The sequence below is a fragment of the Salvelinus alpinus genome, chromosome 18 (genome assembly GCF_045679555.1).
Source record: "Salvelinus alpinus chromosome 18, SLU_Salpinus.1, whole genome shotgun sequence".
Taxonomy (NCBI): Eukaryota; Metazoa; Chordata; class Actinopteri; order Salmoniformes; family Salmonidae; genus Salvelinus; species Salvelinus alpinus.
The window spans coordinates 8,151,986-8,173,493 of record NC_092103.1 but is presented as its reverse complement, the minus strand read 5'-3'; the positions used below and the strand labels follow the sequence as shown (position 1 = coordinate 8,173,493).

Here is a 21,508-nt window from a genome sequence, read left to right as displayed (position 1 = left end):
TACAGCTGGGCTGTGTTCAGGAGAGAGAAAACAGAGCGAAACAGGTTAAGCGCAACGCCGGGGGCTCTATTCAATCCGTAGTGCTGAAGATCCGCTTTAGAGCGCGATTGACAATTAAAGGCAATGTTCCCGCGGTCGGACACTGCATTCCCGTTATGTTCCCGCGGTCGAACACTGCATTCCCGTTCCCGCGGTCGGGCACTGCATTCCCGTTCCCGCGGTCGGGCACTGCATTCCCGTTCCCGCGGTCGGGCACTGCATTCCCGTTCCCGCGGTCGGACACTGCATTCCCGTTCCCGCGGTCGGGCACTGCATTCCCGTGGTCGGACACTGCATTCCCGTTCCCGCGGTCGGGCACTGCATTCCCAGTGAACGGTGCATATTTCAACTCAATCGGAAATGACCTTTACAATTTTACGGGTATCTTCCGCGATACTTCAATGTGTCACGAACCGGCTCGTAGCCCGTAACAAAAAGGGAGACAACGTGGAGATCAAGGAATAACAAAAATATATTTATTCACTAAAGTAAACTATAAACAAGTAACAATGGTGTGTGTAGTCAGTAGTGTAAGTGGTTGCGTGCGTCATGCAATAATGAGGGGTGTTGAATGGTGCCAAAGCAAACAAACAAACAAAACAGCCACGACCAAAATCTAACAGTGTGTCTGCGTGGAGAGCGTCCCATTTCGCTGACGACCCTCCGCACCCCGACATCTTATTAAAGAAAACAAGAGCAAAGAGAAAGAATTCGGCAGACAGAGTGGGAGGGTGGTCGCAAGTGAAACGGATTGAATCCAGCTCGAGGACGTACCACCTGACCAATACGAATACCAAATGTTGTTGCTGTTCTGCAGGCTGGCGAAGTGAGCTGTGACGTAACCAGCCTCGTCAACCCTCTGAAGATCAGTGAGAAGCCGTACACAGCATCCTTCTCCAAGGAGAACCTCATGGGCACAGAGAATCTGGTGCGTGCGTTGTGTGGTTTTTTTGACCGACAGAGACCAAGATAAGAGTCACAGTTTATATCTAATGATCTCCTCTGAATACATGTCCTATTGTTTCCTGATATTTCCAGAACTGTAAGACAGCCAAGTGCCAGCCTATGAAATGTGTCCTGAAAGACATGGGGATAAAGAGCGATTTCTTTGTGAACGTGACCACGCGGATATGGAACGGTACCTTTGCTGCTGTAAGTATAAATAGCACATTCATCTACTCCTTGCTTCTCCTCCTCTGGCACGGCGTCTTCTCATTACCTCATTCATTCTCCTCTTGTGTTGTCTCTGAGCAGTCATCCTTCCAGTCCACCGTGCTGACTGTGAGCACAGAGATAGAGACCTCCGAGCCTGAACTGCTGGTCGTCTCTCACAGGCACCTGACGGTACTGGACTAATACATCAAAAGACATTTGAATACAGCCTAACCTAATATCTTTGAAACCCAGAGAGAAGCTGTAAAAAAAAAAAAAAAAAAAAAAGCGCCTTGTTTTTGTTGTTTTGTACAAGTTAACATCTACACTGCCCTCTCCTGGATCTAGGATGAACAGCATATTAACAGCTACAAGACTTGTATTGCCTGACCGTTCGTAAGCGTGATACATCCCGTCTCCTGTCCTGTCCTGTCTGCAGGTTGGCGTCACCATCAGTAAACCAGGGGTGAAAGGAGAGGTGCCTGTAGGCGTTATTGCGGGCAGTGTGATTGGAGGCCTGCTTCTATTGGCTCTGGTCATTGGCTTGCTTTGGAAGGTACCGTATGCGTCAGTCTTTTGTCGACTTTACTGCTGTGAAACTCTCTTAACAGCAGATGCTCTGAGCTTATCCTACCACGACCAAGAAGTACTACCACGTCATCTCTTACGTCTGTGTGCCTCGCTCTCTCCCTCTCGGTCTCTCTCTTCCTCTCTCTGTCTCTCTCTTTCGCTCTCTTCCTCTCCCCCAGTTTGGCTTCTTCCGGAGAAAGTACAAGCAGCTGATGCAGAACACTGAGGAGGATGAGGCAGAGAACGAGGGACTGGAGAACACAGCAGCGTGAGAACCAGGCACGGGAAAGAACCCATCTCGGAAACTACAATGTGCCTACAGACTGAGAACACATGACCGACGGACCACAACCACACACAAACCACACACAAACAACAACTGAACAAACATGAATTGTACATACATATTGAACCCAAGGGCTTGTTAGTGGAAAGGGCTGTCTGGTTGGGTTTCAAATGGTTTGAGTTGTGAAGTGAACGGATTGTTTTGAGCGAGCAGAAAGACATTGACCCTCTGACCATCAAACACATCCAAACAAAGACCCCATTTATGTCGGCCATCTTGGGTCCTTTATAGGAAAGTAAATCATCTACGGTGCATTTTTACTTGCTGAATTCATACTTGGGTACTGGTTTATTTTTGTTCAAATCATTGTTGCTTTTAAGTCATAGGCTTAGGCCTATTGTTGGATAAGAAGCTTGTGTATAGTCATTTGACATATCTATGGATGTTACTGTGCAATTTACTGTGCAATTGGTTGGAAAGCACAGTAGTATATTATAAATAGCCTATTAAATGGATATGGACAATAGCCTACGCATAAGAGATTATAGACAAATCGACATGGTTATCATATGTTGGCATTTGGCATTCTCAGTGTTTTACTTTGCAATGGGAGGGGTTTGACATTATATTGATGCTGTGGCATCCTTTTTTATTTGTGAAAGAGAAACGTACTTAATATCAACATTTGAACAGACTCCACAACCCTTCTTTCCTACTTACACTGATGCACTTCCTGCCTCTGAGTATCTCAGTCACTGTTTCACAGAGACAACACTGTATAGTTACCGCACCCCAGCCACACAACTGTGAAGACACTGTCTTTAGAATATACACTGTATTCAGAACAGATTAATATAAAATAAATGTTGCGACATCAGAGCAAAAGGCAGTTATTGAATGTGTAGAAAATGAGAATATTTATTGTGCGATTTAAAACACGAAATATGTATCATTCAGATACATTGTCATCAATTTGAAAAAGTGTTTTACTTATTCCCTACACAGCAAAAGTATAAATACAATATTAGAAGCGTGTACTGGTTCATTTGTTTATTGGTAAAGTTACTGTATCGTGATTGAGAGAAAAGAGAAGCTTAGTGTAAGATACGGCACAGTAGCAAAGACTAAACTCTCTGAGAGAATGTTTACGAGAAGAAATGTTGCACTGATATTTTTCCAGATATATTTTCAACGGGTACACATGCCACTTCTTTCATTAACATTTTATAGCATTCAAAAGTTTGAAAGTGTTGTGTATATATACTGATGGTACATTTTATTTCATTAAAACTTTACGTACATCAAGGTGTGACTGACTTAATTTTTGTATTAGGGACAGCTTTAAAAAAACGGATACAGTGTGTATGACCTAATATTTGGCATAAAAAAAGCTCCTAGATGAGGTTAGAGGTCAACTCTGGCATGTCCACTGGCACTCTTTGTTCTCTTTCCAACAGGACTCGTCAGCTTCATACACCTCCTACCAAAGACAGAAAACATCCCCCGGCATTAGCTTCCTGTGGAACTAATTGCACTAATTCAAACTGTCTCCAGACAGGCTCTGCAGCCATGTGACTGAGTCACTTGACAACGATCAGTTAAGTTGTGGAAGTTCACACAACTCTTAAAGTTAAACTTCGGGATTTTGGCAGTGAAGTATAGTAATTACATTGTTACTGCACAGGTATATGAGCAACTTAATTGAAAGTGTTTACTAAATGTATGTATGGGTACAATGTAGTACAGAATGGTCACAAGACATAGGGTAATCATTGAAGGGATACTTCAGAATGTTGGCAACGAACCCCTAATCTACTTCCCCAGAGTCAGATGAGAGTTCATCTGACTCTGGGGAAGGTAGATAAAGTGCTTCATTGCCAGCATCCTGAAGTATCCCTTCAATGATTACCCTATGTCTTGTGACCATTCTGTACTACATCGTACCCATACATACATTTAGTAAACACTTTCAAAACAAGTTGAATTGATACCTGTGCAGTAACAATAGCGACTACAGAAACGACACTGTGTTCACGTGGCATTTCAGTAATAGCAATAGGAAACCTTCTTCGCTTATCCGTCTCTAACTACATGATCAGGTCCTGCTTACCTTCTTCCATATGGGCACGGTGGCTTTCAGGCTATCTATACAGTACTGCACTGCCTCCAGAGAGTCCCCTCGGTGAGGAGACGAGATGCCGATGATCACACTGGCCTCCGTCACAGGCACCACCCTGGAAAATAAAAGAAGACATGTCTTATAGCATAGTTATCCTATAGTTAGTTTTACAGTTCCCCCACCTATAGTCCGACATACAGTAGTAACTAGTAGTAACTAAGTGTTAGGTAGGTAGGTAGGTAGGTAGGTAGGTAGGTAGGTGTAGGTAGGTAGGTAGGTAGGTAGGTAGGTAGGTAGGTAGGTAGGTAGGTAGGTAGGTAGGTAGGTAGGTAGGTAGGTAGGTAGGTAGGTAGTTTACCAGGAATGAGACAGTAAGAGATTTGTGAAGCTCACCCCAGTCGATGATGAACACAGATGTGCCTGACAGTCGGCCATCTTGCCCTGATGTCAGTGTATATCTTCCTGAGTTCTGATTCGGCCATGGGGATGTAGGCTTCATACTCCAGCTGCACCACTTTCATCCCTTCGAAACGGTTCCTCGTCGTCCCTGAAATAACGAATCACAATCATCACTGGCATTATGGCCTCAGCTTGGACTGAACATACTATGTGCCACAACTCTGTGTTAGCCTGCTGAACTAAAATCTAGGCATTCATTGAACCACCTCCATTAGACATGCCTCAAATCAAATCAAATGTTATTGGTCACATACACATGGTTAGAAGATGTTAATGCGAGTGTAGCGAAACGCTTGTGCTTCTAGTTCCGACCGCGCAGTAATATCTAACAACTAATCTAACAACTTCACAACAACTACCTTACACACACAAGTGTAAAGGAACGAATAAGAAAATGTACATATAAATATATGGATGAGCGATGGCCGTGCGGCATAGGCAAGATGCAGTAGATGGTCTAGAGTACAGTATATACATATGAGATGAGTAATGTAGGGTATGTAAACATTATATAAAGTGCCATTTTTTAAAGTGACTAGTGAAACATTTATTACATCCAATTTTTTATTATTAAAGTGGCCAGATATTTGAGTCTATGTTGGCAGCAGCCACTCAATGTTAGTGATGGCTGTTCAACAGTCTGATGGCCTTGAGATAGAAGCTGTTTTTCAGTCTCTCGGTCCCAGCTTTGATGCACCTGTACTGACCTCGCCTTCTGGATGATAGCGGGGTGAACAGGCAGTGGCTCGGGTGGTTGTTGTCCTTGATGATCTTTTTGGCCTTCCTGTGACATCGGGTTCTGTAGGTGTTCTGGAGGGCAGGTAGTTTGCCCCCGGTGATGCGTTGTGCAGACCTCACTACCCTCTGGAGAGCCTTACGGTTGTGGGCGGAGCAGTTGCCGTACCAGGTGGTGATACAGCCTGACAGGATGCTCTCGAATGTGCATCTGTAAAAGTTTGTGAGTGTTTTCGGTGACAAGACAAATTTCTTCAGCCTCCTGAGGTTGAAGAGGCGCTGTTGCTCCTTCTTCACCACGCTGTCTGTGTGGGTGGACCATTTCCGTTTGGTCTAGGGTCTAGGGTGTCAGGTAGGGTTGAGGTGATATGGTCCTTGACTAGTCTCTCAAAGCACTTCATGATAACGGAAGTGAGTGCTACGGAGCGGTAGTCATTTAGCTCAGTTACCTTAGCTTTCTTGGGAACAGGAACAATGGTGGCCCTCTTGAAGCATGTGGGAACAGCAGACTGGGATCGGGATTGGTTGAATATGTCCGTAAACACACCAGCCAGCTGGTCTGCGCATGCTCTGAGGCCGTCTGGGCCGGCAGCCTTGCGAGGGTTAACACGTATAAATGTTTTACTCACGTCGGCTGCAGTGAAGGAGATCCCGCAGGTTTTGGTAGTGGGCCTTGTCAGTGGCACTGTATTGTCCTCAAAGCGAGAAAATAAGTTGTTTAGTGTGTCTGGGAGCAAGACGTCGGTGTCCGCGACGGGGCTGGTTTTCTTTTTGTAATCCGTGATTGACTGTAGACCCTGCCACATAGGTCTCGTGTCTGAGCAGCTGAATTGCGCCTCTACTTTGTCTCTATACTGACGCTTAGCTTGTTTGATTGCCTTGCGGAGGGAATAGCTACACTGTTTGTATTCGGTCATGTTTCCGGTCGCCTTGCCCTGATTAAAAGCAGTGGTTCGCACTTTCAGTTTTGCGCGAATGCTGCCATCAATCCACGGTTTCTGGTTGGCGAAGGTTTTAATAGTCCCCGTGGGTACAACATCCCCAATGCACTTGCTAATAAACTCCCGCACCGAATCAGCGTATACATCAATGTTGTTGTCTGAGGCTATCCAGATCTCACAGGTTACTCCCTCAATGCTACTTAATCATCCTTATATTCAACAGAAATATCCATGACACCTTACATTGGTCAGTAAAACAGTAGACATAAAACAGTAGTTGAGCTGAGCTGTGTGCAGTCCCTACCCACCTATGAAGATGGAGATGGCTCCACAGGAAGGGCAGGTGACAGAGTCTGACACTGTGTCCACCGAGAGTTTGTCATGTGTCAGTGTAACGAGATCCCTGGGATCCCCTTCCGCCTCAGCCATCTGGGTTAGGAGTGAGGGATGAGGAATCTAAAAGAAGCAGACATTTGACATTAAATTGAAATTGGTGGAGATTGTGAGAAAAAGTAGTCTAATTTACAGCAGGGGACAAAAATCTGAACCTAAAGGCAAAGTAATTCAAAAGGTCAATACTGCATATGCAATATGAACGTGTCTTCCATGATTAAGAGAGTTAATGTTAATAATTTTTTTACCTAAATTATGTTTAATTTATCCTCCACTCAATGGCGGAATGACAGCAACCTCATCCCCGTCCCTAAGGCTCACACGCACGTCCCCAAGTGCCAGGTACTCCTGTCGCACAGCCAAAACAACTGAATCGCGCACAGCAGATAGTCTTTGGAATAAAGAAAATACATTACATTAATAAAGTAATGAGTTAAATGAGATATCTTCTAATTGAACTTGTAGGGTCTCGTATTTACCTGGGGTGTCTGCTGACGAGGACTTGCCACAGCTCGACGGTCGTCAGTTCTGAGGCGACCCTGATCGTCTCCGATTTGAGTCCCGTCAGCTCGGCACTTTTGGCGAAATAGAACACTGACACCTATTGAACACGTAAAAACACACACATTGCTGTAGGCCTACCTTTGACAGATATGAAGACACTGACAGTTCAGATTAATATTGAAATAATCCTGCTTCCCACTTGTTTTATTTTTGGCAAATACAAACTCTTGAACCGCCAACTGTGCTTACCTCGGTAGTCATGAATGAAGTTGTATCCGCAACATTGATAAATTAATGTAGACTACTATGTTACTACTGCAGGACTCCAGACCCGTAGACTACCAAGGGAGAATCTCAATTGCAACCTCCTGGCGTCCTCTCTCCTCGCCTCCTTCTCAAACCCCATTGGATGAGATAGCCATAGATCCCGCCCCTCTGACCTTCTTCTCCAATGGATTTTGAGAAGGAGGCAGGAGCGAGCCCGCGAGGTAATACAATTGAGATTGTTGCCATGCATATTTACGTTACACTCACTCCTCCTTGCAGTCAGCTGACTAGAAGGCAGGAAATAGGAGGAGTGTACGTTCACCCCAAAACGAACAGACAGGCCACCAGATGTCCCCATAACACATTACAAATGTAGGCTAGACCCAAATAAACCGAAATGATGCCATAAAGAAAATCTAAAACCACATTTTTCCCCCTATCATTCACAGCTGTTATGCCATACTCTCTACTACGATGTTTTCTCTGGTATTGCTATTTGAGGTTTAACCTATGCAAACTAGTACTAATGTGTATCGGTTTCAAAAGGTTATAAATGTCAAATTAACCATTTAATGGGGCAATCTGCAGTTGCCACATCCATTTTTGGACTTAGAAATGAATGACATGTACCAATTGATTCTTGAAGAATATAACGTATAAATGCCTCCTGAGCTTAGTTCAACGGTCGTACCCCATCAGAACCCACAATATAAGCTTGTTTACTCAAATATTTGTATACAACGTAAATGTAAACAAACACTGTATAGCCTCAAATTATGATTAATATCATGTTGATATCGATGTTGATATCATGGATGGAAAAAGTAATTGCGTCCATAGCAGCTGTCTCTTAATTTGAGAGTGGATACATTTCTCCGGCCCCATAGAAATATAAAGGTCATTTCCGATTGAGAAGAGATTCTCCAGCGTTTACCTTGAATGCAACGTGAGATGCTACCTGTTGACGCGTTGAGACATATGGGGAAGATCCATATACAAGCAACACTAAGGCTGTCAGCAGGCAGCTCAACTTTGGGTAACGAATTACGTTTATCTTTAAAAGCCTCTTTGGAGACGGGATTGGACAGCCTATATTTATATGTTTGACCCCAGCGAGTGAGGGCCAAACAACTGTCCAATCTATTGTTGGAATGGTGGTATTCTAACAGCTATTATTATCATCTGTTAGTCGCCATCTATCCACACTGCAATGGAGCACTTAAAAAGATTAACGCATCAAAACTGGAACTGAGGCCACAGCCTATGCATGGGGGTACTATCCCACAGGAAAATAATTCTGCACATTCCAGTAACTCCATTTGCATTCGTATTTCTCGCTTGACAAGAAATCACTCTTGTAATATTTAATTTTTTGCATCAAATGAATTTGAATGACAATTTAAAACTGAGCTGGTAGTATGACATTTTACTCAACACATTTTTTGGCGCAAACAACAGCAAATGAGCTGTGAAACATATACATCACATGGTGTTCAAGTATCTGTACAGGTCATGACACAGGTAGCCTACAATTTATGACATCTGAACAAAAAGGTGTGAGTCCCACCATAAAGCCTGCACGTTTTGGACTTCTAACCTCTTTTAAACATTGTGTGTTTGAGCTACAGACTTCCGGGTTGTACCATTGGATTGGTATATTTCTTCTACATCTGTCGATGCCAACCATTAGTCTGTATGATTAACGGGAGATACCATCCATTAGTCTGTGTGATTAACAGGGGCTGAGCTAGAGCGGTGTTTGAGAGAGTCCCGAAGGCGCCGGTGGCTTGCTCTTTTTACAAAAATGTATGTGGAGTCCGAATGGTTTGATCTGCAAACCATTCAAATCTATTCATGAAAAGATGATACTCTCACTACCACATGTTTCGCTCTATGACGCTACACAAGAGTGATTCAGGGGTTCTTCTACATAGAAGGTCACAGAAAATCTCAGGACATACTGTCTATAATACTGTAATAAGCTCACATAGTTGCTGTCACAAACTCAAACTCCACACAGTATACACATAGCATTCATATTCATTCATACATTTTTTTATCAGGTATTTGCTTTGGCATACCTTATTTTTGTATTGACATTTGTACAACTCATGAATGCAACTACTTATATCAAATTGTTTTGTGTTCTACTTGTAGCCATGGTTGTCCTGAAAAGAAAAAGGTTAAACACTTAATTGCGAGGCTAAGTCTAAGAGCTGGACATGCAGATAAACGAAAGTCAGATAAATGAAAAGCCGATATTTTCTGGGATTTCGGGACTGATATTAATCCCCTCTCTGGTCAACATTGCGCCAATATCTATACGCACCTCCACCGTCACTACTCCTGCCCCCAAAGCAGTCTTTAATGCATGCTTAATATTGAGTTGCTCTTCAGTAGGCTACCTGATGAAGGGGAAGCTATTATAAAATATATCTTTCTCTCCACCCCCCACCAATTTGAAGACCGCCCACTTCAGATATTCTGCTTGGGGAGACCCCCTTAAAGATTTAAAAAGAGAGACGGAGTCGGACAGTTTGACAGTCACTCACTGAGGGTTGGCATTACGTGCGCACAGACACAACTTCTCCGCTGCGCGTCTAGTCGCTCACGCCAGTCCGCCTTCTGTCCTCATGTTTAGGATGCTACAAACACCGCAGCTCCGCCAAGGCGTGATTGCGCTTTTCATGTGGTTCACTCACTTTATGGAGGACCACAAAGTCCAGGGTGAGTATGCTATGATTAATTATGTGATATGGCATAACTTTTTAAGGTCAAGTTGTAGGCGACATTTGTCCTTGGTGCATCAGTCCATGGGAACCGTCATTCAACCTAGTGTCTTATTTCATACAAAATGGAAAGGCGACTGCATGGGTGCGTAACTTTGAGTTATATCTTTGTTTCTGACTTTCTGGACTGAATTCAGTTGTAGTTATGTACTTTCATGTTTTTTCCACTTCCAAATTACCACATTTTCTAAGAAAACGCGGTACCAAGCTCAGTAAATGCATCTTTCAAATACGTCATAAGAACATATGGGTGATTTTGTATTAAACGATTGGTGATTGTGTCTAAAACAAAAGATGTTGGCTCTAATGGAGTTCATGGCAAAATGCTATGCATCATAAAATCACGCGTGGGTAGTCTGAAGAAGGAATCTATTGCACATGGAGATTGGTCAACATGACTCCCTATACCTTTACAAGTGGGTCAATGTCCTACGAGCTGAGCTGAGACAGATGGACTGGTGAGTCCCAAGGAGGAGTTACGCGCGGCTCCTCTCGTGCGTCCTTTGGTGAAATCCCGCTGCGTTGGGATTTATTGGTCTTTACGCAATCAGACACATTTGGCACAGCCTGTATTGTAGAACTTTGCTCTAAACACACGCACGCACGCACGCACGCACGCACGCACGCACATACACACACACACACACACACACACACACACACACACACACACACACACACACACACACACACACACACACACACACACACACACACACACACACACACACACACACACACACACACACATATATATATATCCATGTATACTTTTTTGTTTAGAGCAAAGTTCTAGGGTGCTATAGGGGGAAATGTGGTGTTGTTTAAGCTGTAGCCTGCTCAAATAAGGCTCTACTTTACCGTTATACCTGTGATATGAGACGTGAATTGGACATGGGCTGTCTCTCTCCAGCCGGTAACTGCTGGTTGCAGCAGGGTAAGAACGGCCGGTGCCAGGTGCTCTACATGTCCGGGATGACCCGGGAGGACTGCTGCCGGAGTGGTCGTCTGGGCACGGCATGGACCGAGGAAGACGTGCCCAACAGCACACTGTTCCGGTGGATGATCTTCAATGGAGGCGCGCCTAATTGCATACCTTGTAAAGGTGAGTGAACGCGTGTGGTGATGATGAATGTCCTCATTGCAAGCGGTGCAACATTATTCTGAAACCTGGTGGAACTTCTTGCAAAAAACGCCAACATGTTATAAAGTGTGTGGCGTGTAATGTTAAGTAATCACTCCCACATAGTATCCTGTAGTAATGGGTTTTGATAAAGGCATGTGTCCTTATATCAGACGGGACCCATTATGTATGATGACCGGTTCCTCCATCCGTCCATCCGTCCACCCAACCATCCATCCATCCATTTCAGAAACATGCGACAGCGTCGACTGTGGTCCTGGGAAGAGATGCAAGATAAACAAGAGGAACAAGCCCAGGTGTGTGTGTGCTCCGGACTGCTCCAACGTCACAGGGCAGGGGTCCGTCTGTGGGTCCGATGGAAAGTCCTACAGGGACGAGTGCACCATGCTCAGGGCCCGATGCCGAAACCATCCCAACCTGGAGGTCCAGTATCACGGGCGCTGCCGCAGTAAGTCCCTCTCAGGATTAGGGTAGGATAAATTCTGAAAACTTTGCCAAAATTCTTACGTTTTCCAGATACAGTATCCCAGTTGTAGGATCCCTCCCTGCTTATTCCCTCTTGATTCTGGGAATTTTTGGAAACGTTTCAGGAATTTTGCAACCCAGCCAGTTCATTTATACAGGGTCAAATGAGGACATGCTCTCACTTTCAGCCAGACTTAGCTTCCATTTCCAGTCTTTCACTTATATGTATTATTTCGGAAACAATTGTCTGACTTGTGAGACTATACCAGGCTTAGATTAAAAGACTGTTTTCCCATGTATGGCACAAGGGGCTTACTGTACTTACTGTTTATGACCTGGAGGCAGTAGACTAGGCATTACTAGGCTCACTGCCTAAATTGGGCCAGGACTCACTCACTGGTAGACGGTGCACACACCGTGTGTAAGGATGAGTATCAACTATTGTAGACTAGTGTACCAACCTGATTCACAGCACATGTTCTGGTGCATGGGCATAGAAACAGCTGGTTTAGACAACTTTAGAGTTATGCAGGTCCAAAAAAAGACCAGAAGTGTGAGGCGGAGTCTGTCATCTGACTTCACACATAGGCTAAGTCAAACTTGGGCAGTAAGGAAAGCTTATATATGACTGCTCTATAGCAGCAAGGTAAAAACAAACATCACATGTGAGTGAATACTCACCTGGCGTGATCTGAGATTGGTGAAATGAAATGATCTTATTGTGTGTAATTGAATGGTTCACATATCATGAACAGTGTCACATATGTCAGTCATGCCTCTAAATGTTTCTGTCTGTGTGTGCGTGTTTCCATCCACAGAGACATGTCATGGAGTCCGCTGTCCCGGTAGCGCGTCGTGTGTCGTGGACCAGACGAATAACGCCTACTGTGTGACATGTAATCACCAGTGTCCAGAAGTGACGTCACCAGACCAGTACCTGTGTGGGAACGATGGTGTTGTTTACGCCAGCTCCTGCCACCTGAGGAGAGCCACATGCATCTTGGGAAGGTCCATTGGTGTGGCCTACGAAGGGAAATGCGTTGGTAAGTACTAGAGCGTCAATATGTGGAGTTGTACGTGAAGTTGATACATCCGTTGTAGAATGGACTTTGGACACACCTGCTCATTCAAGGGTTTTTCTTTATTTTTATTATTTTCTACATTGTAGAATAATAGTGAGAACATCAGAACTATGAAATAACACATATGGAATCATGTAGTAACCAAAAAAGTATTTAACAAATCAAAATATATTTTATATTTGAGATTCTTCAAAGTAGCCACCTTTGCCTTGATGACAGCTTTGCACACTCTTGGCATTCTCTCAACCAGCTTCATGAGGTAGTCACCTGGAATGCATTTCAATTAACAGGTATACCTTGTTAAAAGTTAATTAGTGGAATTTCTTTCCTTCTTAATGTTTTTGAGCCAATCAGCCGACAGTCAATCATTACTTTAAGACAAGATGGTCAGTCAATCTGGAAAATGTCAAGAACTTTGAATGTTTCTTTAAGTGCAGTCACAAAAAACTCTATGATGAAACTGGCTCTCATGAGGACCGCCACAGGAAAGGAAGACCAAGAGTTACCTCTGCTGCAGCCCAAATAAATGCTTCACAGAGTTCAAGTAACAGTTACATTTCAACATCAACTGTTCAGAGGAGACTGTGTGAATCAGTTCTTCATGGTCGAATTGCTGTAAAGAAACCACTACCAAAGGATTCCAGTAATAAGAAGAGACTTGCTTGAGCCAAGAAACACGAGCAATGGACATTAGACCGGTGTAAATCTGTCCTTTGGTCTGATGAGTCCAAATTTGAGATTTTTGGTTCCAACCGTCATGTCTTTGTGAAACGTAGAGTAGGTGAACGGATGATCTCCGCATGTGTGGTTCCCACTGTGAAGCATGGAGGAGGAGGTGTGATTGTGTAGCTGCTTTGCTGGTGACACTGTCTGTGATTTATTTTGAATTCAAGGCACACTTAACCAGCATGGCTACCACAGCATTCTGCAACGATACACCATCCCATCTGGTTTGCGCTTAGCGGGACTATCATTTGTTTTTCAACAGGACAATGACCCAACACACCTCCAGGCTGTGTAAGGGCTATTTGACCAAGCAGGAGAGTGATGGAGCGCTGCATCAGATGACCTGGCCTCCACAATCACCCAACCTCAACCCAATTGAGATGGTTTGGGATGAGTTGGAGCGCAGAGTGAAGGAAAAGCAGCCAACAAGTGTATGTGGAAACTCCTTCAAGACTGTTGGAGAAGCATTCCAGGTGAAGCTGGTTGAGAGAAGGCCAAGAGTGTGCAAAGCTGTCATCAAGGCAAATGGTGGCTATTTGAAGAATCTAAAATATATTTTGTTTTGTTTGACACTTTTTTGGCTACTACATGATTCCATATGTGTTATTTCATAGTTTTGATGTCTTCACTATTATTCTACAATGTAGAAAATAGTAAAACAAATTAAAATTTAAAAAAATACTTGAATGAGTAGGTGTGTCCAAACTTTTGACTGGTACTGTAGATCGATGAAGATTTTAGTGCTTTGATGTGCCAAGCTTTCGGTCACAAAGACCTTTGTCAGATTATACTGGAGTAGTAGGTCTACTAAGCATCAGAAAATGTGTCTGTTCTGTCCGTTCTAATTCACACAGGCAGGGCACTAAGTCTATAGGCGCCATCAACAGAATCATACTGTCTGTTTGAGTCAGAAATGGATCTGCACTGGCCTGGGCCTGTGAGGGAGTGTAACAATAGTGTCTGATGCTCTCTGTGTGGGTCTCCTCTCCAGACGCCATGTCATGTGAGGACATTGTGTGTCGGGGAGCAAAGAGTTGTCTGTGGGATGAAGCGAGCGGCCGCGGACGCTGCTCCGTGTGTGACGAAGCGTGTCCAGAGAGTCGGCAAGCCGAGAGTGTGTGCGCCAGTGACAACAACACCTACCCCAGCGAGTGTTCCATGAGGCAGGCCGCCTGTGCTCAGCAGCGCCTCCTGGAGGTCAAACACTCAGGATCCTGCAACTGTAAGTATACGGTTGCATTTGAAATGGCACCCTACTCTGTATATAGTGCACTACTTTCGTCCAGAGCGACGCATCCATTGAGAATTTAGGAGAAAGTGGCTCCAACTCCAATACATGCATTTCCCCAGTCAGTTTACACAAATGTTTACCCAAGGTCATCATCGAGGGGAAAATCCTAAGTAACATCAATGCATTACTAAGTTAACATTTTACTTAAGTGGAAGTTAGGATAAAAATAACTCCATCCCATCCCTCATTCTATTTTCACAATGTGATGTTATGTTAAAGTTGTCTTAGTGTGCCGATTGTGGCAAAGTCACTTGCACAAAAAATAACTTGCTTGTACACGTATGATAATGTAGTCTTAATCTCTCTCTGTGGAAGAAATCAGCCTGGGGATGAGGTTAAGATACAATGGAAAGGCGGACCTTATGACCGACCACCTCATAAAGTGACTGTTATTCTATTGTTCCCGTGATGTTTGATTAATTCAAAACATGGATGAATGTCTCTCAGTGTATCCTTCCTATAATTACCACAATGCCTTGCATTTCTCCTGTAAACAGTAAACAGTAATGTTGCTGTGATTAAATTATTTCAGCATGTGGATTATGAGGACTGGGTTTTGGATGGGTTGTTTTTTGGATGGGGTTTTGACTACATCTGCCTGTGGATGTTTGTTTTGAAGATAAATATTTTTAAAGGGCAAATACCACACTAACAGGGTGGTCCTTTGCAGAAATGGGATAAGTCCCAGTCCCGTCTTGTGCATCAGCTGAAAGCAGAGTTTCAGAGCAGATTTTTAAGTTGTATTATATTGTACTGTAAGGATGAGTATATGAGCTCTGTTCTGTTCTCTCTATTTTCAGGTTTAAACCAGGTTTAAACCACTGAGCCAACTAACCCTCATCCACCACCACGACCACCACTGCCCTGCCCAGCGTGTCAGCCTCCCAGGACCCAGCTTCTATGATAACCAGAATCACCTTGCTTCATGTCCCACACGGGAGAAGAAGACCGCCAGTGAATCAAGTCAAGGAAAAGGAGCTAAATGTTTTGCAGTGAGATTCTGTGCTGTTGTTACGTCCACTGATGCAACAGCAGGCGAACCATTTGTTCCTCCATATGTTCATCATCAGACACGGAACTTTGAGGAAGAGGAGGACGAAGAAGGAGGAGGAAAAAGAGCAGGAATACTAGGAATTTCCTCAATCAATACGTCCTCCAACACAGACCGGATGATAAACATTCATAATAGAGGAACGGTGTTTCAGGTCAGCCACAGAATACTGTTCATACTGTACATAAAGTGTATGATTATTTATTGTGCTGAGCCCAGTTTCCCAAATGCATCTTAAGGCTAAGATCCTGTGGCTCTAACCATGAACTTAGCCTGAAGATGCTTTTGGGAAACCGGACCTCGGAAGAGAAGAGGAACTAAGCAATCGTATATTTCAAAACGTCTGCGTGTTGTTTACTTGTATGTATTTATATATTGTGTTGATTATTATTTATACATTTACAGTGTCAGTCTGTCTTACTGTATACCCTTTGTCTCTTGCATTTTATCCAAAGAGAAAGTGTATTATTTATTTAAGGTGCAATGCTACCCACATTGATGTTCTTCTCATGTAAACCCCTGTCACGCAATTCTCTATCTGAGCTGTACACATCTGCTTGTCGTGGGAAAAGATTAGGATTTTATTTTATTGAGAACTTTTTGCTCACTGATGTACATACCCTTGTGAGAGAAAGGCCCTGGTTTTGTTTACAACTCAAAGCTGACCAAAATGGCTTTGTCTAGTTTTTGTTGAACAAAAGTTACCCGTTCTAGTCCCAGTACAGTGCATATACCAATACTTTTAGTCAATTGTCTCTTTCCCTTCAGATATGTAATAGCCTTTGTGCATTATGGGGAAGAGGATGGAGAATACTGTGACTGAAACAATGTATATGTCTTATGTTTTATACAACATCTGAGTAGGAATCATTTAATTTTTCATTTTTGAGTTGACAATATTTTTGTTTTTCATATTTCATAATGTGCCATTGATACTCTTGTGCACTTTGATTTGCCAATGTTTTTCAGTGCGGTCAATTATTGAATTGATATCACTCCCTCTGAGCCAAGTAAATGCAATTTACCACACAATGTTCATCACATACAATATATCACACTTGAGCATGTTGTATTTCCTCACACTTTGGGGTATATTCATATGACTTAACTGCTGCGGTAAATTTACTACCTGTTTGTCCAAGACAGAAATCTGTTTTCAGAAGATAGCAGCTGCTAAATTTACAGTGGGGATAAATATCGATGAATAAACCTTGGTCTATTTTGTTATATTATGTTGACTAGAGATTCAGTCATAAATATATAGTTTTGTATTTTTTATGTGAATGTTAAATGTACATAATAGCTATGATGATGATATTTGTACAGGGCAAGAGAGTAAAGAATAAAATCATTTTTTCCCTCAAACTTGTTTCGCTTTGTCTACCATTTACACACACACGACACAAAACGAATACCTACTTCTCCTCTCCTGTGTAGTCAATCCAGTCCAGTGTTCTACATCATCATCAGATTTGCATTAATACAATCACAGCCAGACAGTCAGTCAGTCATTTCCTCTCCTCAGTCCTCCACTACCTGAGTGTTATATGTTACTTGTGCTGAAGGACCACATAGATAGATACTGTATTTATCTCCATGTGCAGGACAGAACTGTGTCACTCAGTCGCAGCCATATTTAAACCGGTAGATAAAACTTGTGGCTGATCGACTGAAGCTTGTTTGGCATCGTTTCCCCAGCCGTGTGAAAAGCTGACTTAGCTTCTGTGCTAAGTTGTTGTGTTTGGTCTCGGTCTCTCTCTCTCCCCCTGTGTGTGTGTGTGTGTGTGTGTGTGTGTGTGTGTGTGTGTGTGTGTGTGTGTGTGTGTGTGTGTGTGTGTGTGTGTGTGTGTGTGTGTGTGTGTGTGTGTGTGTGTGTGTGTGTGTGTGTGTGTGTGTGTGTGTGTGTGTGTGTGTGTGTGTGAGAGAGAGAGAGAGAGAGAGAGATCGGGGGCATCAGGGTCCAGCAGACATGAACCAGCCCAGCAGCTCTCCTCCTCTCCATCCCTCTCCCTGCTCTGCCTTGGATCTGAACCCGAGACTCTCATCTAATCACATTTCAGCAGCAGTAAATGCGATCCTAATCGTACTGTGTGTGCCGGGACTGGTCCTTGTCTGTCTTTTTTGGAAAATGCTGCCTGGGCTTGGGAGTCCACACTGCTAATATAACAACATTATGGAAATGCTGATGCGACAGTCTGAGCCGAGGCTGAGCTGAGTGGGAGAATTTCCCATGGTGGCATCAGAGGTGAGGTTACTCTCTCTCTTCTCTCCTGTCCTGACCTTGGCACAGCATGAAAAGCAAAACCTGGAAGGTTGCACTGAGAACCAGTGACTCATCACTTAAGTTACTTTCATAGATTATAAAGTCCTAGAAATGATCAGACACATATTTATATAGGGACTTGTATTTGGATTGCACATACAGTAGACAATGAAAAAGGATTGCAGAATGTCATGCCTGTTTTTAATAGGAGAAGAGGACATTTTGAGGGAGGGAGGGAGGGCGCGAGATAGAGAGGGGAGAAAGAGAGAGGGGGAGAAAGAGAGGCAGACAGAGAGAGAGACAGATAGCCAGAGAGACAGACAGGCATAGAGAGAGAGAGAGAGAGAGAGAGAGAGAGAGAGAGAGAGAGAGAGAGAGAGAGAGAGAGAGAGAGAGAGGGAACCAATGACTCAAAAAAGGAGGTGTGGCTGAAGTTTCATACGAAAAGTGTTAGACGGTAACAGTGCTTGACGGGGTGCTCAAAGTGCTGCCCACACACAATGCAGTCTGCCAGAAACGGGGGACCTTTTTGGACTAGTCTAGTTAGACGGACCGGATGAGTGTGTTATATGAATCCTTTCCTCTTTCCTGTTCACAGACAGACCCCTGTAGCCCTGACAGACTAGACCCGACCCCACTAGCCCTGACAGACAGACCCAACCGGACACGCTATAGACCCCTGCTGAGCTCCTCTTAGGAGTTCAATAGAAACGTGTGAAAATGTGTAGCTTTCTGTGGAAAAGGACTGTATCAGTCAGTCACAGCAGGTCCCCGCAGGGCAGGGGGCTGGCTGGGAGCTGGGAGCACATCACAGCACAGAGTGTACGCTACCACTTATACACTCTGAGAAAGGAATGAAGTAACACTGGGGATCTATTGAAATTGAAACAGTACTGTCCCACTGGGCACACACTGGTTGAATCAACGCAATTTGTCGACGTATTGTGAAATGGAATCAATGTGGAAAATACACTGGATTTGAAAAAAGTAATCAACTAGTACTGTTTTCATCTAATTTCAACCAGCGTTGTAAACATTGAAATTAGGGTAAAACTTCAACTTAATATTTTTGACTTAACCTGACTAACAGGTTGTTACATCAATTGAATTTCAACATAATCATCAGATGTACACTACTGTTAAAAAGTTTGGGGTCACTAAGAAATGTCCTTGTTTTTGTCACGCCCTGATCTGTTTCACCTGTCTCTGTGCTTGTCTCCACCCACCTCCAGGTGTCGCCCATCTTCCCCATTATCCCCTGTGTATTTATACCTGTGTTTTCTGTCTGTCTGTTGACAGTTTGTCTTGTTTGTTCAAGTCAACCAGCGGGTTGTCTCAGCTCCTGCTTTCCCCAGTCTCTCTTTTTCCTCGTCCTCCTGGTTTTGACCCTTGCCTGTCCTGACGCTGAGCCTGCCTGCCGTCTGGTACCTTTGCCCCTACTCTGGATTATACCGACCTCTGCCTGACCTGACCTTGGGCTGGCCTGCCGTCCTGTACCTTGGCCCCACTACTCTGGATTATTGACCCCTGCCTGCCTTGACCTGTCGTTTGCCTGCCTATGTTGTTACAATAAACATTCTAAACTTCCAAAGATCAAATCAACCATGGATGAATTATAGTATACCTAGCTTCCCTTTGAGTTGATGGGGTCCAATTGGGCAAATCAGATGCCAATGTAGCTTACATAAAGCCAACCTTACTCCGAATAAACTTTCACATACAACTTGTGTAAGAAAATTTAGAGGACTTACTTTCAACCGGCTATTGTTTTTTAGGTAGTCTACGCAAATGAGTATGGAAGCTAAATGTGTTGACATGAAGTCAATGTTCAGGCAAAAATTGTTGGACTATGGCTTCACATTTTATACCAATATAACTCTTTATTTAGATTGATGGCATGACGTTGAAACAGTGACGTTGACAATAGTGAAGACATCAAAACTATGAAATAACACATGGAATCATGTAGTAACCAAAAAAGTGTTAAACAAATCAAAATATATTTCATATTTGAGATTCTTCAAAGTAGCCACCCTTTGCCTTGATGACAGCTTTGCACACCCTTGGCATTCTCTCAAACAACTTCATTTGGTAGTCCTCTGGGATGCATTTCAATTAACAGGTGTGCCTTGTTAAAAGTTAATGTGTAGAATTTCTTTCCTTCTTAATGCGTTTGAGCCAATCAGTTGTGTTGTGACAAGGTAGGGGTGGTATACAGAAGATAGCCCTATTTGGTAAAAGACCAAGTCCATATTATGGCAAGAACAGCTCAAATAAGCAAAGAGAAACGACAGTCCATCATGACTTTAAGACATGAAGGTCAATCAATACGGAACATTTCAAGAACTTTGAAAGTTTCTTCAAATGCAGTCACAAAAACCATCAAGCGCTATGATGAAACTGGCTCTCATGAGGACCGCCACAGGAAAGGAAGACCCAGAGTTACCTCTGCTGCAGGGGGTAAGTTCATTAGAGTTAACTGTACCTTACATTGCAGCCCAAATAAATGTTTCACAGAGTTCAAGTAACAGACACATCTCAACATCAACTGTTCAGAGGAGACTGTGTGAATCTGGCCTTCATGGGTGAATTTCTGCGAAGAAACCACTACTAAAGGTCACTAATAAGAAGAAGAGACTTGCTTGGGGCAAGAAACACGAGCAATGGACATTAGACCGGTGGAAATGTGTCCTTTGGTCTGATGAGTCCAAATTTGAGATTTTTGGTTCCAACCGTTGTGTCTTTGTGAGACGTAGAGTAGGTGAATGGATGATCTCCGCATGTGTGGTTCCCACCGTGAAGCATGGAGGAGGAGGTGTGATGGTGTGGGGCTGCTTTGCTGGTGACACTGCCTGTGATTTATTTAGAATTGAAGGCACACTCAACCAGCATGGCTACCACAGCATTCTGCAGCAATACGCCATCCCATCTGGTTGGCGCTTAGTGGGACTATCATTTGTTTTTCAACAGGAAAATGACCCAACACACCTGTAAGGGCTATTTGACCAAGCAGTGATGGGGTGCTGCATCAGATGACCTGGCCTCCACAATCACCCGACCTCAACCCAATTGAGATGGTTTGGGATGAGTTGGACCGCAGAGTGAAGGAAAAGCAGCCAACAAGTGCTCAGCATATGTGGGAACTCCTTCAAGACTGTTGGAAAAGCATTCCAGGTGAAGCTGGTTAAGAGAATGCCAAGAGTGTGCAAAGCTGTTATCAAGGCAAAGGGTG

General features: G+C 43.6%; 3 protein-coding genes across 4 annotated transcripts in view; 2 read left to right on the top strand and 1 right to left on the bottom strand.

The window, feature by feature from the left end:
• The window catches only part of LOC139543646 (integrin alpha-2-like), a 31,009-nt gene extending 27,657 nt beyond the window's left edge, over nucleotides 1-3,352 (top strand). The window contains exons 25-29 of the mRNA XM_071349937.1: nucleotides 857-967; nucleotides 1,078-1,191; nucleotides 1,294-1,383; nucleotides 1,631-1,747; nucleotides 1,941-3,352. Coding sequence (XP_071206038.1) covers nucleotides 857-967; nucleotides 1,078-1,191; nucleotides 1,294-1,383; nucleotides 1,631-1,747; nucleotides 1,941-2,033 — 525 coding nt within the window. The 3' untranslated portion in view covers nucleotides 2,034-3,352. The remainder of the gene's footprint in view (nucleotides 1-856; nucleotides 968-1,077; nucleotides 1,192-1,293; nucleotides 1,384-1,630; nucleotides 1,748-1,940) is intronic.
• LOC139543649 (molybdopterin synthase catalytic subunit-like) lies at nucleotides 3,083-7,297 on the bottom strand. The gene is made up of 6 exons (XM_071349940.1): nucleotides 7,174-7,297; nucleotides 6,943-7,042; nucleotides 6,610-6,757; nucleotides 4,560-4,713; nucleotides 4,158-4,281; nucleotides 3,083-3,527 (listed from the first exon to the last, which is right to left on the bottom strand). Exons 3-6 carry the CDS (start codon nucleotides 6,728-6,730, stop codon nucleotides 3,459-3,461), a joined length of 468 nt encoding a protein of 155 aa, XP_071206041.1. The 5' UTR covers nucleotides 6,731-6,757; nucleotides 6,943-7,042; nucleotides 7,174-7,297; the 3' UTR covers nucleotides 3,083-3,458.
• A 1,542-nt stretch (nucleotides 7,298-8,839) lies between these two features.
• LOC139543648 (follistatin-A-like) lies at nucleotides 8,840-17,378 on the top strand. Of its 2 annotated transcripts, none has more exons than XM_071349939.1 (6): nucleotides 8,840-10,192; nucleotides 11,168-11,359; nucleotides 11,628-11,846; nucleotides 12,682-12,906; nucleotides 14,663-14,893; nucleotides 15,774-17,378. In XM_071349939.1, the coding sequence occupies exons 1-6, from the start codon at nucleotides 10,099-10,101 to the stop codon at nucleotides 15,785-15,787; spliced, it is 975 nt and encodes a 324-aa protein (XP_071206040.1). In that variant the 5' UTR covers nucleotides 8,840-10,098; the 3' UTR covers nucleotides 15,788-17,378. The 2 variants fall into 2 exon arrangements, with proteins under 2 accessions (XP_071206040.1, XP_071206039.1); XM_071349938.1 differs by having other exon boundaries at nucleotides 15,763-17,378.
• The last annotated feature ends 4,130 nt before the right edge of the window (nucleotides 17,379-21,508 follow it).